This window comes from Ambystoma mexicanum, chromosome 6p (genome assembly GCF_040938575.1).
Source record: "Ambystoma mexicanum isolate Mex_15411 chromosome 6p, UKY_AmexF1_1, whole genome shotgun sequence".
Taxonomy (NCBI): Eukaryota; Metazoa; Chordata; class Amphibia; order Caudata; family Ambystomatidae; genus Ambystoma; species Ambystoma mexicanum.
This window is the reverse complement of record NC_090935.1, coordinates 222,294,677-222,310,451: the sequence shown is the minus strand read 5'-3', so window position 1 is coordinate 222,310,451 and position 15,775 is coordinate 222,294,677. Positions and strand designations below refer to the sequence as shown.

The window sequence follows — 15,775 nt, the reverse complement described above, 5'->3', positions numbered from 1 at the left end:
TTAATGCGCCATCATTTGCCAGCGGGGGTCAACCAAGCCAGTTCGCCACGCTGAAGCTCCGCATACCTAAGGGAGAAAAAAGAGACATTTTAAACAAAGAAAGGCATGCAGGATAGCAACAAAACTAAAGAACAGCAATAAGACCTACCTGAACAATATCAAACGGGCCGGCGTCAGTGAAGTAACTGGACCGCACTCCCCCATGAAAGACAACGCGCCCCCGCAAAGAAGGCAGGATGGAGAGCACGCCTAATTCTACCACAAGGCAGAACCTTCCCCACAGACCACATCAGGGCAAAGCTGAGAAGCATACCAGCGAGTAACCCGGCTGGGTGGCGTCCCTGTGGATACCAGGTGAGCGTAACAGCCACACTTGACTTTGTTCCACAAGAATAGGGTTGTACTGAGTCCTTCCTTCCTTCCTTCCTTCCTTCCTTCCTTCCTTCCTTCCTTCCTTCCTTCCTTCCTTCCTTCCTTCCTTCCTTCCTTCCTTCCTTCCTTCCTGAGTTTCATTTCAGCCAGAAGGTCGTTCTTCCTGCTTTCTATCCTCATCCTAGTAAGGAAGAGGAGAGACTCCATAGGTTGGACCCTAGGAGAGCTTTGAGCTTTTATATTTCTAGGATGTCCAGGGTCAGAGTGGACAACCAACTTTTTATGGGGTATACTGGACACCGATTGGGCCAGGCTGTTAACAGACCATGTCCAGGTGGATTATCCTCACTATTGCTGAATTTTAGATTGGCTGGCAAGGACCCTCCTGAGGGTTTGTAAGCTCACTCCACCACGGGCGTGGCTACGTCCACTGCCCTGCAACAGGGAGTTCCTGTTAAGAACATTTGTCATGCTGCAACGTGGTCTTACATCCACACCTTTGTCAAGCATTACTCCCTGGATACTTTCCATGGTCAAGATATTGCCTTTGGTAAAGCAGTGCTTTATTCTGCCATCTGATTGGGTATATCTAAATTCTTCTCACTCCTCCAATTACTGATACTGCTTTGGCAGTCTGTCAAAGATGTGGAATACTTTGGAGGACACAATCCAAGTTACTTACCAACTGGTAATGTTCTTTCGACTGGATGTTCCTCCAACATATTCCTCATTGCCCTCCCAGCCTGCCCCTCTGAAGAATTTCCTATGTTATTGCAGCTTGCGTTCCCACAAGGCCATGTGCAGTCAAGGATGCATTGTGTGGAGGGGGAAAAACATGAACTGAGGCTACGGGTACCGTGTGTGCTACTTATAACATCCGATGACGTACCCCTCGATGGAGGCCTTCGAGGGACATCGACCCGACGCCATCAACGCAGGACGCCCTCTGCTGAAAACTTACGAAGCAGCACAGCTGTGGACATTACATGTCAAAGATGTGGGATACGTTGGAGGAACATCCAGACGAAAGAAAGTTACCAGTTGGCAAGTAATTTGTTCTACTGTGTCAAAGGTGGGTGTTTGAGTAGTGGCTTGGAGGGATGAGAGTAGTAGTGATAGGAGAGAAGTAGCGGTAAGAGAGGAAGAGTAGTGTAGAGAAGGGCAGTATTGGTGTGGAGAAGGAGTAATGAAGCGGAGTAGGATGAGAGGCAACATTAAAGGGTGCAGGCAGGGACCAGATTATAGGAAAGGACCGAGGGAAACCGCACGAAGAGTGGAGGCGGGGTGGAGAAAGATGGGAAGAAGGGAGGGAAAAGAGTGGGTGTGGAAGGTAACACAGAATCTTACAGAGCGTATGCAAGGCACTGCCCAATTCTCTGCAGAACACCAGAATCTGAATGTAGAGACAGCTAGCCATCCATCACCGAAGGTAGTAGGGGTTACCACAGTAGCACTAACATAGGGTTATGGACGCCTGGGTTACAAGAGAGAGCGTGAGACATTAATAAAAACCTTTGAATTGTCTTTGAGACTCAGAGTGATTTGTGTGCCATCTGTGACATACTACAGTACTTTTGTTTGTATTGCTTCTATACCAGCTCACACCACTCTCAAAGATTATAGCCTGCCCTTTGCCTATATTAAAAGTGTTTATGATTTGGAGCACTGCTGGTTTAGTAGTAGTTTAGGGTGAGTAAGCACTTTAGCCACTACTCATTCCTGCACTCCGTTAGAGCAGTAGTCATTTTGTCTCGTAACTACACAAAAAACAGACACTAATATCAAAATGTATCACTTTGGGTCTTGCGTTGTTGAAAATGTATTTGGCTATCGCCAGTCCTTTTGACATTTGATTGAAGGATTTAATCAAATGGGTATTGTGAGGAATCGCAGGATTCAGTCACTTCTCATCAGTGAGGCGCCTAATCACCCTAGCGGTGCTGACAAGCGGCACCTCCTAGGAAGAGAGACCCCCCCCTGAGGGACAGGGACTCTGTTCCACAGAGGAACTCCCTAAAACCCTTTCCTTTGCCACCACAGGGACACCATCATACCAAACCACTGTGTGTTACTGTAAAACAAGATTCATGATTCCCCTTGAACAATCTTTTGCAAACGCTATGAAGAAGAATGACAAAAGAGTAATAATGATTACTCCCTGGTCTGGGACCAATGGTACTGTGACGAAAAAGATTGAACCAAGAAAGAAGACTGTTCAGCCAACAAAGAGGATGTACTACAATCCTTCGCTTGTGAGGATTCAGTGACCTGTAATAAAAAGGTTGAGGGTGGGAACAAAGCCTGGGAGCTTCAAACCAGTCAAGTCGTGACTGGGACAGGAGACTGAGAGATCTTCCGTCGGGAGCAAGACAGAAGGGGTTGTCGGCTAGAAGCCCCAAGGAAGCCTGAGGTCGACTAGCACAGGGGAATAAAACCCAAGGAGGAGAAGCAGGCAAGAGCAGTGGCATTACCCTGGAGGGGTGATCTGGTGAGTTCGACAACTACGCCAAGACCATTGGCGCCTCAATGCCGCGGAGAAGTGTCCAAAGCAGAACGAACGAGAAACCAAGTTATCCAGACAACTTATGAAGTCCCGCTCCTGTGAACAGGCCCAGTGATGCAAACCCTCGAAGCAATTAACTGGGGCGGCGGGAGACCCAGGAGGGCAAGCAGAAATATAGAATACTGCCAGCTTACTCATCACAGTGAGTGGCCTGAGGTTAAGAAGAGTGACAAATACTTTTGGACTCAGCCTACTCGTCCCAGTGAGGGGACAGAAGAGAAAACCCACCCATCCTACTCGTCTCAGTGAGGTAAGAACTGGACAAGAGAATTACTATTGGGTCTACAATAAGAATAGCAAGGAGGAAGACCGGGAATCAGAAGAGGGAGCATATATCAACTGTCCTATGCACCGAGATTTGAAGAACTGTAGCAACAGAGAGAATACGAACCATACAACCAGTTTCCCTAGTGCAACCAGGAAGAGAAAGACTTTTAGAGATACTGAAGAGAGATCTTTTTCCAGGATTTCCAAAGCTAACCAAGCTGAGGAGGAAAGGCCTGTCAAGGCAGCAATCAAGAGAAACCATGACTGGGAAATGGCCCCTTCAAGAACTAGACCAATTACTTCACAAAATAGTCAAGAAATATCTCAATATTGCATACTAAAGTTGAAGAAGCCTATCCAGGAGAAAGGGAGTCATTCTCATGGTCTTTTGTTGTCTTCTTCTATTAGTTTTAGGAACTGAGTAGATTGGAGTCGGAGCGAAGACTGACTGTTTGTTTGTTTATTTTTGGAATATTATAAAGTAGTGTGAGAGCCCCTCTACTGAGAACGAACATGGGTCAAATACCCTGTTCTATGGAATTTCTTCCACTCAGGAGGGTCTACAACCACATTTTAGCTCACAGTACCTTTCATAGAGGCGAAATATCCATTTGCATATCGGTCTTTGTCCCACCCACATGGGCAGTACAGCACTGAAATGCTAGGCAATTCTCCTCTGAACAAGAGTATCAGCACCAGCCCTAGACAGGTGTCGGCGGTTCCATGTGTTAAAATCGCATCAAAAATTGCCATTTACACAAATAATCGTTGAATAAAGGCTGTGGTTTTGCCGCTGCAATCCATGTAAAGGATGCGGGGGAAACCCCTGCAAACCCCGCTCCCCTTAAGTGGTATAATGGGGTACACCTTTAACTGGTCAAACCGCAGCATTTTTGCCTAAATTTTTGTTGTAAAGGCTATATTTTTGCCGCGATTTTATTACTGCATACCGTGTCGGCCTGGTCTGGCCCCATCAGTGAGGTGAAGCTGTGCCTTTAAGCACAGTGAGCAAGGGGTCCACTGAAATATCCATGCAAATGGATATTTCTCCTCTGTGAAGGGTGCAGTGAGCTAAAACGTGGTGAAATTCCATAGAACACGGCATTTGACCCATGTTCGTTCTCAGTGAAACCCAGGTAGGGACATTCACTTCCACTTCAAACTGATTTCTTGCGAAGCATTTTACCGGACCAGACAGTATCCAGAAGACTCCAGAACCAGAACTTAGAAAACGAGACTCCAGATTTCAGAACTTGCAGCAGAGAGGCCTAGTCCAAAAGCGCAATCCTTCTCAGCAGGCCTCAGAATCCAGCAACCTAACCAAACTATTCAACAGCCGGGCGAGCTGTTTCATTCTGGCCTAGAACCTTGTGCCAGAAACACCCAGAAAGCAGAGCTGTGCAGTGCCAAGAACTTTTGCCAGAACCAGAGATCCAGACCAGCAGAGCAGAGCTGACCCAGATCGCTGGGAGCAGAACCGGTACCAGAGACCATCCGTGGCGAGAGAACCGCAGCTAAACCTGTTGACCAGATCTGTGACGGAGGCCCATTCCTTCCAAGACTAGGAGTGAGTATCCTGAAAACTGTGCCAGAACCAATCTTAGTCTAAAATAATCTGATTCAAACCATTTTAACCTGTCCAGAACTGCATCATAGAAATCGTGTCCATTCTCTGACTTTAAACCTGTGAAAGTGTCATTTGCCATTCTGAATCACTACTTTATTTCTAAAAATCTACCTCCACAAAATTGTCCGTATCTTTGGAACCGAGTGTGCTAGCAATGATATTTAACTTTCATTTTACAGCTAAGCTCCTCAGCTTTCCAACCTTCTACTTTCTATTCCTTATAGTTTTCCCGTAATCGCGCTTGACGCACTCGGAAAAAGTGCCGTGAATTGCAACTAGCTAATTTCACCGAGCTAATGTCAAAAATCGCTGTCTTTGGCTTTGCATTGCTGAAATCCGTTTTCAACCTAATAATCCCTCATGAATCACTGATGGTGTTGACCTGAACTAATTCAAAGTAGCTGCCACCTACCCTGAATCGCCTGTAGGGAATTAAAATCATTTTTAGCATATTTTCACTTCTTTGCAAATCACATTTACAGTATTTTTGCCTGTGTTTTAAAATCATCCCTGTGCTCTAAGCTTGCTAGGGGGGGTGGAACTAAATTGGTATTGCATTTGATGGTATCCCTGAAAATTGTGTGCTCCCCTTCCATCTCTTTATACTGCATAGGGGGGAGTGAATTGCCACAAGGGGAAAAGTGATTAGATTCTCTCTTGTTGAAACCATATCAGTTTATTTCTGTGCTGCATTCTTTCCATCATTGTTTTTCCTTGAAACCATAAAAGCATTCTGTTACCTTTTCCTTCCTATACCAACTCCTAAGTGATTACAAAAGTGTGCTAGTGTAATATTATCTATTGTTGATCACTGTCATGTTCATAAGTGTGCGATCAAATATTAATTTATTATAAAAGTATGATATATATTGTTTAATTTGTAAAATCTTTTAATTTGCAAAACAAACCTACTTCTTGGCTTAGTGAGGTCAGGGGGATTCAAAGATAGGGGCGTTATATAAGGGTTTATCATCCAGATTATAACTTGTCATAAAAATATAGACTCGGCATTGACTTAGTGGGAGTGCTGAATTGAAGTCTCTTAACAGGCCCCAGCCAAAGACAGATATCTACCCCTAGCTCGTTTCTTTGAAAAACGGCTGACCCTGAAGTATATGACATATATATATTTCATCATCCCAATATGCTGGGATGCATGTAGTTGCAATGGAAGACATTAAGAATTTGCAAACAATCTAGAGGATCTGATTAACAGTGGAACGTATCCAATGTATAGGTACATTTCAATCCTACCATCTTCTAATCAGCTGTTATCCAGAGGAATGTGCAAAATGCAGTGGCTGCATCCCCAACAGGTGCTCCATTTAATGTACGTCTTTAACTTTATTTGTGCTTTCCGACTAAGTTAATTTGCATTCCATGACCATACTAAATGTGAGCATATTGCTGTCAAATATTCTGTTTGTGAATGCCACATTGTGTCGAAAGCAATACAAATGAATCACTCATGCAGTCTATGGAAACTATTTCCAATTGGCCACAGGAATAGATTGTAGACAATACATTTTTTTACTGTAGATTCTCCTTGTAACTCTTAATAACTTTTGATAATGTCTGTTGTTTAGGTATCTGTCCTACATAAAGTTGGATCTCCAGGAGATCATATCTTTCTGTTGAACCATATCCTTCGTTGCCCAGCAGGAGTCAAAGACTGGGCTATACCCTTTGTTCAGGTATGAGTCATCGTTGTCACATTATTTATTTTATTATGTTTATTTTAAGAAAGTTAACCACCTCTATTTTCTTGGTGACATTTAGGAAGTGTTGTTTTTTTCCACACAGAAACTGGTAAGCTGCCTGTCAGAACTGGTTGTCCCTATGGTTTGCTAACACCCACAAGTGCTAATAAACCAGAAAGGCCTTGAATTCGTGGCACCTTTTCCTGCTCTTTTGTGGAATCCACATTCTTATTTTTTGCTTTTAGCAATATGTACCAAGGTTAATTCACTTTTGGGAGGGCGAGTTCTTTAATGTTCCTTTCCTCTGCATGCTACAACTGTATCTCTCAGCAACACATACTTTACAAAGCTAATTGTTGTCAATGTTGCTCTGCAATCCGACATGCTTGTCATTTGTTTTCTCTTTACATTATACCATGGTTTGCAAAGATTCACATCACGCCACTCTCATTGTAAGGCTGTGCTGTGAAATGTTTTCACCCTCTGTCAACATTACATATGGACATTGGCTGCAATATAAAAAAGAGCCTCTCAAACCAGGTTAACCAAGAGCAAACTTCTCTTTGGACTGACGGGGGGCATACACTAGCAGTTCTCGCACAGTTGCCTGCCTCCTCAGTCCAGATATGAAAGACATCAGTACTGAAAAGGTGAATGTGGCCAGATGAAGATCAGGGACATTATGCTGGAGCTTCTATGCCCTCCCATATTTCTCACACCATACCAGTTTCATGGTTAAAGGCAACGGGAGGACGAAGGAAGCAGGATTCAGGGGGCACATGCGCTCCCAAAGTTGCTTTAGTCATCGCCTGTGGCTTGCGAAAGTTGTTTAACTCATTGGCAGGTGGCGATTGTCATCTTAAGTTTTCTCTTCTAGGCATTCCTGGGTCTTGATGTGCCAACTTTGATAGTGTGCCGCTCCTCTGGCCTTACTTTGATATTTGGGCATCCTGCTATATGGCCTTACTATGGCCTGAGCATAATTGAATCTGGCTTTCACATGCTCTTATTGTGGTAATTGGCCATGAATGGCTTTTACACTGCATTATGTCCTTACTTTACTAATTAAGAATAAGGTAATCTTACCTTACTGTGGTAACTGGATATAATGAAATCTGGCACCTATTTGCTAACATGGCACAATTGAATCTGACACTGCTATGCTAACTGGACCCGATGGAATATGGCCTTAGAGTGCTAACTTGAATTAATGAAATGGGGTATGGCTGTGGGAATTGGGCCTAAAGCAATGTGTTCTTAACTGTGTTTATTGGGCAGTACACATTTAGCATTTCTCTGCTAGCATAGCATAGCATAGCATAATGGAACTTGCCTCACTGTGCCAACTAGGAACATTGATCCTGCCACTGTTTTGCTTACTAGGACAAATGGAACGTGGCACTGCTCTGTTAAGTGAGCATAATGAAATGTGGACATTCTGTGCTACCAGAAACCTGACATTGTTATGCTAACTATTCTAAGCACTGATGTGAGTAGATGTTCATTGGATGACTGTGCTGTGTGAGTACCTATGCTTGTGATGGTAAAACCTGGACATGGTACGAGCACCCATGATTATGATGGTGGTCACAACTGAATGATTGCAATACCAGTCATATGTTTGAATACCAGATAATGTCCTGGCAGTTCCTGGCAAATAACAGTATTCCCTGAGCATTTGAAGGCAATAGTGACACACGCATATATAATACCTATGGAAACCCCAAACTCTTTTTTGTAATCCTTTAATGATATTTGTATATGTTTTTACAACCCTGAACTATACATGTTTTCCCGTATTTGTTTCAGATCAAGCTCTTGAACGGCACATCTGGGATATTCCATTTTATGCAGTCCCTGGCATTGCTTATGTCTCCAGTCAAGTAAGCTGCATGTTTCCCGATGCAGCCATTTTCAAATTTCACTTGAAGTCTACTGTTGTATTCTATAATGTTATTTGTATTTGTGAAGTTTGTACTATGTGGGTCATCTATCTTGAGTGGCATTCTCCAGCCTTGGGCTCCGCATCTATATTTCTAGAGCATTTGTATGAGTTGGCACTGAGTGTTCCATCTGTGGAAGTGGGGAGTATCCTACTGCACCCACTGATTTGCTGTCGAGGTAGGGGTCTTTTTTATATGCATTTTACCCAAAACGAAATAAGGATTTGAGGACTGTTAATGGTGAGCGGTTCTCAAAGGTGTTTTGTCTGACATTTAGTATAAAGGGTGTTAAGGATAGAGTTACCTATCCAAGTTGATCCATTGTCGTTGGGAATGCTGGCTGGCAGGTGGTTTAGAAAATATTTCCTGTTAACCATACTCGCAAGCAGTATTCTGTAAATCCTTTGGACAAAGTGCACGACTCTGCAGAAGTGGCTCACAGAAGTATGTGCCGGGGGTGGTGTACATGCCTTGAGTGGCAGGGCCGGATCGAACTAAAAAAATAACAATGAAATGTAAGCAAGAACAGTTTGTGGCATTTGTTAACTTGATAGCAGCTTGGTACCGGATGCAACATTTTGTGCCTCAACAATGTTTACACATTTGATCCTAAGACCCCCTGTCTACCCCTGTCCACCACGGTACGCCGGATTGCCGGCCCCCGTGAGTGTCTGTGTGCCCCCATGCCCCCCCGTGAGTGTCTGTGTGCCCCCATGTCCCCTAGTGAGTGTCTGTGAGCCCCCACCCTGCCTTGCCCCACCCCCCCTTTTTGGCTCTGTGTACCCCTCCTTACCTGCCTTCCACCCACTTTACCCCCTCCGAATTTCCCTCCTCCTCTTCTACTATCTTCCGACTCCCCATCCCACTCATTTCTCCATCCTCTCAGCCTTCCCCCTCCTAGCACTTACTCCTATCATCTGTTCCCTTGACTTTTGATAGCAGCTTGTCTGTCCCCCCTCCACCCCCCCTTGTTCTTCTCCCTCCTCCCCCACCACTGCTTTTTAATTTGTCACTGACAAATTTGCTCAGTAGCGTGCCTTGTTCATCTCCTCCCCACTCATATCCCCCCGTTCCCCCCTCCCATCCCTCCTCTTATATACCTCCTGCACTACATCAATTGTGGTCGGACATAGTAATGTTACTGCTTGCTTTGTTCTCCTTCTTTTCCATTACCTCTTGCCTTACTTGTTCTGTGCACTTGCACTATCAGAAATGTCGACAGGCCTATTACGATAGTTATTTTTCACATTCTGTATTGTTTCAAGGACTTTTATTGAATGTAACTGTATTTTCCTATGTTCCCTCCCTCCTTGAAGCTCTTTGAAACCCATTGCGTATAGGCGCTATGTCAGGATGTTTCTCCCGGGGTCGGCTGGGCCGTCCGCGGACCTCCGGGCTGGGAGGCCCCAACTCCTCCCGTGTTTCCCAAAAATGAGTATGAGACACATGCAAGAAGCAAGGTGGTTCTGCTGTTTATTGAACAACGACAGGGATGGGTCTAGGATTGTACGCGTCCGTCCAGACTCTCAAAGTTCGTGGGGCTCGCAGGCCCTTTTTGCCTCACTATGACGTGCTACTTGCGTCACCTGGGAAAGTTAGCGAAAAACCTATCGCCACTCTGGATTGGTTCCTCGAGTGGTAGGGTTAGTATAACATATATATATAGAGAACATTATTAGTGGTTGAGGGTCAGTCAGGTGGTACACTTGGGTTGTCCCTTCTATTAGATACTTGAAAATTGTTACACGAAAACCCCTAATGATTGGCTAATGTTAGTGGTGTCAGTGATGAGTGCCCCCATGTTCTGATTGGTCCACTCGCGAGCCCCCCAGCCTGGGACCATCGTTGTTCCCAGCTCGCGGTGTACCTGTCACTAGCAACAATATGTAACTATGTGTTCGTGCAGACAATGCGCGGATTTGCTCATAGGCCTGAGAGCAGACCATTCCCATCGATGTAGGTGTCCATTGGGTCATTTCATTGTTGCAGCCTGTGTCCCAGACGTGGGACCCAGGCGACTTCTCCCTCGTGGGTCTGGCACCTTGTCAGGTTGGCTTGGTCACGTGAGGAGAGACCGTGGCTGAGGCAGAATTCTGCACATTTAAAGTTGTATTTGCTTCTGTGTGCTTGGCTTTGCTTACAGGTGTGACCTTGGTGTCGGCTGGTAGCATACGAGTTGCAACATCGCTCCCTTGGCTGTCAACTCTCGCTGGGCTCGTTCTGCATGGTCAGCACTTGTACTCTTGCTCGTTCAGTGTTCATGGCTGCTCTTGCTTGCGGCCTACTTGGGTCTGGTTCATAGGTGGGGATGTGTAATGCACGGCACCTGTGTTGCGGTGCAACATGGCTTCATAGGCAGTATCATGTCTTCGTTATATTCTCATCACGATGCAAGGGTCGGGAGAAGTGTCGGCAAGGGTGTAAGCGAGTGCTCTGTGCGTCTTGCTTTTCTGCATTTCGGAAAATCTATGTGAAAAATAATAAAGATGCGCGTCAGTGGGTGTATCCGTCACCTACGTCATAGCACTGATTATATTCTTCGTGTGGGTTGGTGTGTGAGTGTCCAGTGTGCATGGTGGCACGTGTGTTCTTGGCAGTTGGCTAGGTCGTCATGGCATCTCTAACGATGTGGGTGTTTGTTGTTGAGGTCTTAGTCGAGTTCATCCATGCCGCAGGTGTCGGCTTGAGTAGGGCAGGCTGGTGGGCAGGCTGGTGGGCACATCCGTATGTTCTTGAACCAGGGTATTTGGTCGTCTGGTAGATAGACAAATTCATCTTGTGGCGGGTGTCTGGGCCGCGATCCTCTGGGCCAGGGTCGCGAGGAGATTGGGGGGGGGGAGTCTTTTCTCCCATTCTCCCACTTCAGTCCCCCCTCTGGTCGACTTGTCGACCACAAACATATGTTATTCTTTATCTCCTTACTCTCCATATTTTAGTCACTCCTCCCAGGTGTCCATAGTGGTTGACATGGTCTTCAAATGACCAGTACATGTATACACAGCTCCCTCCCGGTTTGCAGTATACCCATCTTCCGATATAGCTCCTCGGGTTTCTTGGGTTCTCAAGCTTTACGGATGGTGGGTCTAAGTGATTGGCGATGATCTGTCTGCGCAGTTTCTCTTTCCTTTATCACATCTGTGTGCTGGTCTTCGTCAGTTGGCATCAAGGGGTGCATGCCGACCATTTTTATCATTTTGTCGGTAGTGCGTGCCTTCCTGGCCTTCCAAAACCTTATTACAATCAATACAGCTGCAGCCAGTATTATGCATCCAACTATTATCTTCAGCCCGTCCGACAGCCATGATGGCATCCATGACCATAACAATGAAAACCAGCGATCATCCTTCTTTACTCCTTTACTTTCTTCCATCATCTTGGAGTGCATCTGGGCCAGTTGTGATACTGCTTCGGTAAGTGTACCATTATCGGCATCGTTAGCAGGAATAAATGTGCAGCATGATTGTCCTATCTTTGCGCAAACTCCTCCCTCCATCGCTGTGAGGAGATCCAATACATATCTGTTCTGTAGTGCTACCATTCTCACCGCTCGCAGTTCCTCTTTTATTGCATTGAATCCGTTTACTGTTGAATTAATCGTCATCATTAGTTCCCATCGGGTTATCTGGACCCATTTAGCATTTGCATAAGCTTGTAGTCCAGGGTGTATTATTGACGAGAAGAACATAGCAGCCCTGCTAAATAACCTGTGTTCTGGTGGGATAGAAGTGAGTGCTGTTTCCGACCTTCCCCACAGGTAGTTTCCTGTCAGGGGTTCTCCTTGTCTCTTTTTCCTGTTTAGGACATTATTATTGTTGTTGTTGTTCTCTCTCTCCTGTGATTGTATAGATCTCTTCTTCCTCTTGTTCCCTTCATCCATTTTGGGGAAGTTGGCCATATTCACATGTTTTTGGGGCATCACTAGCGATGGTACATTGATGTGTACCATTGTGCATATACCATTCCACAACGGGGGCAGGGTGTGAAATGCCTTATTTCCGCAGGCCCAGTAGTGATCCATTATCACTGCCGTTCCTGCACCCCCCTCTGGTAATTCTAACACGCTTCCACAGTTGGTGTTGTATCCCACCTCCACATCTCCTCTGTGTTGGTAGCATAACTTGGGCGCGGTCAGCGGTAGTATGCTTATTGGGTCTTCATCCTTCTCCATCCATGTCAGCATGGGTACGTACTTGCCCCAGGTCGTCCAACATCTGTCATTGTGTTCCTTTATGGTGGTAATATTTTCTCTTGTTACCATGTTGCTACCGACCACTCCTATGTCCCATTCATTGTTCATGTATACCTTCCCTATTATTGTTACCAGTGGCCTTTCCCAACAGCATTGTGTACCAGGAACTTCAGTGGCGTACCAATCACATGGTAGGTATTGTAGTGTTACTTTCTTCGTTTCTCCCTTTTCAGGGCCACTTGTCATGTATCTGAATGCTTCAGCATGCAGACTGCTCTTATGGTAACTCAAATATGACTTGAGGAAATTGTTTTCGTATGGGTATGTCTCTTGTTTTCCACTCCATTCTCAGCACCGTTCCTTGAAATCGCCCTCTCGTTTGGAATAGTGCCAGATATACTATACATCGTGCCGTCTTTTCTTCTATTTTTGTGGCGACGAATGTTCGAGAAGCGCTCATGGCGTATGGGATCAATGAGCAAACATAACGGCTATCTTCTGTTGTCTGCTTACCTATTTGGGTCATGTGCTGGTACCACATGTTGTTTGAGACGTGTGCTGAATCTGTTATGTAATTATCAATACCCTTATTGTCTGAATATGTGCTGCGTTTAACTCTACTTCCCTTATGCGGAGGGTTGCTAGTACCACCTGACGTCACACCTGTTGCAGCCGTGGGAGGGAGTATGTTAGGTCTGGGTGCAGCCATAATATTGATAGCATAACTTTTCTGCCATACAGAGGCAGCCAATAGACCAGACCAATACTCCTATCATTTTTATTACAAAAGCTCGTCTCACCGGCATTTGCACTTACCTTGCTGCAGTCCGGCAGCTTATTCTTGCGACGTTAAAGTTGCCCGCCTGAAAATCCTCAATACGCTTGTTATTATTGTTAGTTGTTGTTATCAAGCTCTCCCTATCAAGTAATCGTTCAGTGCCCAGGCAAAGAGCTGTTCCCACGCTAACCTTAGTGATCTATACCTTAGCGCGGGTAAGTGCTGGTGAAGATGGGGAAATGATTGTTCTATGGCCAAAATAAATGCGGTGTAATATACACGTACCCTCCTTCTTTTCAGGTACTTCGGTCTTTTTATGTGATATACAAATTGTTGTGATAGCGCTTCAGGGGTGCTATCATCCGTGGGCAGCATCTACTCCTGGGTACAGTACACTGTTAGTTACCTAGTTTCTTAACAGAACAATTATACACGGTACCTGCATGTGCGAGAGAAGAAAAGAGAACATACAAGTGTTTACATGTGTGTGTACAAAACACTGTCCTTCAATTGGGGGTGACCTTAGAGGGGAGGGGGTTTCAGGCTCAATTGGCGGAAGTGTGTTTACTTTTCGATCTCGTGACCATGGGATGGGCTGTGGGCAAGTGTCCAGTGTCTATTTCAGTAGTTGTCTCTGGGGAATCTGGGGTGTGATCACGTATGGTGACACTACTGTCATTAGCTGTGGCCGACGTTTCCTTTTCTGCCGTTAACGCTAGGGCGGGTCTGGAGTTTGTAGATCTTCACGTCGTGTAAGTGATTCCAGGCACACTTATCCTGCAATTTCACCGCTTTGGTAGCTACCTCCTCTACCAAATGAGGACCAGTAAAGCGTGGGCCGTTCCACTTTCTAGTGAAGTTGCGGAGTAGCACATGGTCACCTTTAGCAATTTTGCTTAGTCCTTCCTTTTCCAGTTCCTTGTCGGTGTCTTCTTGTTGAGAACTCTTCGACCCGCCCCGCGTGCGCTCGAGCTGTTGAGATACAAACGCTACACTAGTAATCAAGGAAGACACATATTGATACATTTCGTCACCAAGAACAGTTGCAGTGTTTTCATAGTCTGTGAATGATCTTGATGTAGGCGTTAGAGGAAGTCGCATTTGACGTCCTGTCACCACCTCGTGAGGAGTGAGGTGGTGATCAGACCCTGGCCTATTCCTTAGCTCAAATAGAGCTAGCGGAAGACAGTACAACCAGCTCTTCTTGGTTGTTTGCTGTATCTTTGCTATTTCTTCTTTCAATAGGCCATTCAGGCGTTCACATATACCGTTGGCCTGCGGGTGATATGCACACGCAAATTTATGCTTAATACCCAGCAAGGACGTGATGTGCTGAAACATTTCATTAGCAAAGTGGGGGCCGTTATCTGACCGCAACACTTCACACACATCCCACCTGAGGAAAACCTGTCTCACTAGAAATTTAGCTGCTCTGAACGCATCGGCATGCGAGCAGGGTCCGGCCTCGATCCACCTGGAGAACGGGCATACAACTACAATCATATACCTATTTCCCTGACATACATTGATCATATCAACGTAGTCAATATGAATGTGCAGGAAGGGTCTCTCTGGCCGGGGTACAGTACCTTTTATCACTTGCAGCGTGTGACCGGCCGTAAACTGTTGGCATGTAAGGCAATTGCTGATAAAATTTGTTACATGAGAATTTAACTCGGGGCAGAACCAGTCTTCCCTAATTTGTGCTGCAATTACTTCCTTTCCTGTATGAGCTGGGTGATGGAGCTGGGCCAGGGCGGTGTTCAACAGTGCCAACGGCATGACCACCTTTCCGGTGTTATTTTGACGCCACAGTGCGTCAGTTGGGGACATCGTACATCCTCTTTTTACCCATAGTTCCTTTTCTGCCATTGGTGCGGCTGCCTGTAATTCCATTATCTGTGTGGCTGGGTGATGGGTGTACCCTTATTTCATCAACATCTGTTTGGCCATCCCCCTCCCCCTCCCTCTCTCTGACTCTGGGGGGTTCCATATTTCACCAAAGTACGCCGCATGTTTGGCATGTGCGTCTGCTGTTTCATTCCCTTTCGAGATATGGTCGTCTCCATTAGTGTGTGCCGGGCATTTAACCAAAGCTATTTCTTGGGGATCATTAATTACTTCAATTAGTTAAGCTAACAAGAGAGCATGTTGCACTGGGGTGCCATCAGCTCTCCTAATCCCCCTTCTCTGCCATTTTATCAACCCCGAGTGGACAGTTGACGTGACAGAATATATAGTAACTCTTTTGTCAACGCTTTCCTTTAACGCCAAGATCAGTGCAACCAATTCTTGCTGTTTGAGCCGAATAATGCTGTGGTAACTGTACACATTTC

At 45.5% G+C, this 15,775-nt stretch overlaps 1 protein-coding gene across 1 annotated transcript in view; it reads left to right on the top strand.

Moving 5' to 3' along the window:
- The window catches only part of EPG5 (ectopic P-granules 5 autophagy tethering factor), a 2,517,217-nt gene that overhangs the window by 155,338 nt on the left and 2,346,104 nt on the right, over positions 1-15,775 (top strand). The window contains exons 5-6 of the mRNA XM_069626898.1: positions 6,416-6,523; positions 8,339-8,412. Of these exons, the coding sequence (XP_069482999.1) occupies positions 6,416-6,523; positions 8,339-8,412 (182 nt within the window). The remainder of the gene's footprint in view (positions 1-6,415; positions 6,524-8,338; positions 8,413-15,775) is intronic.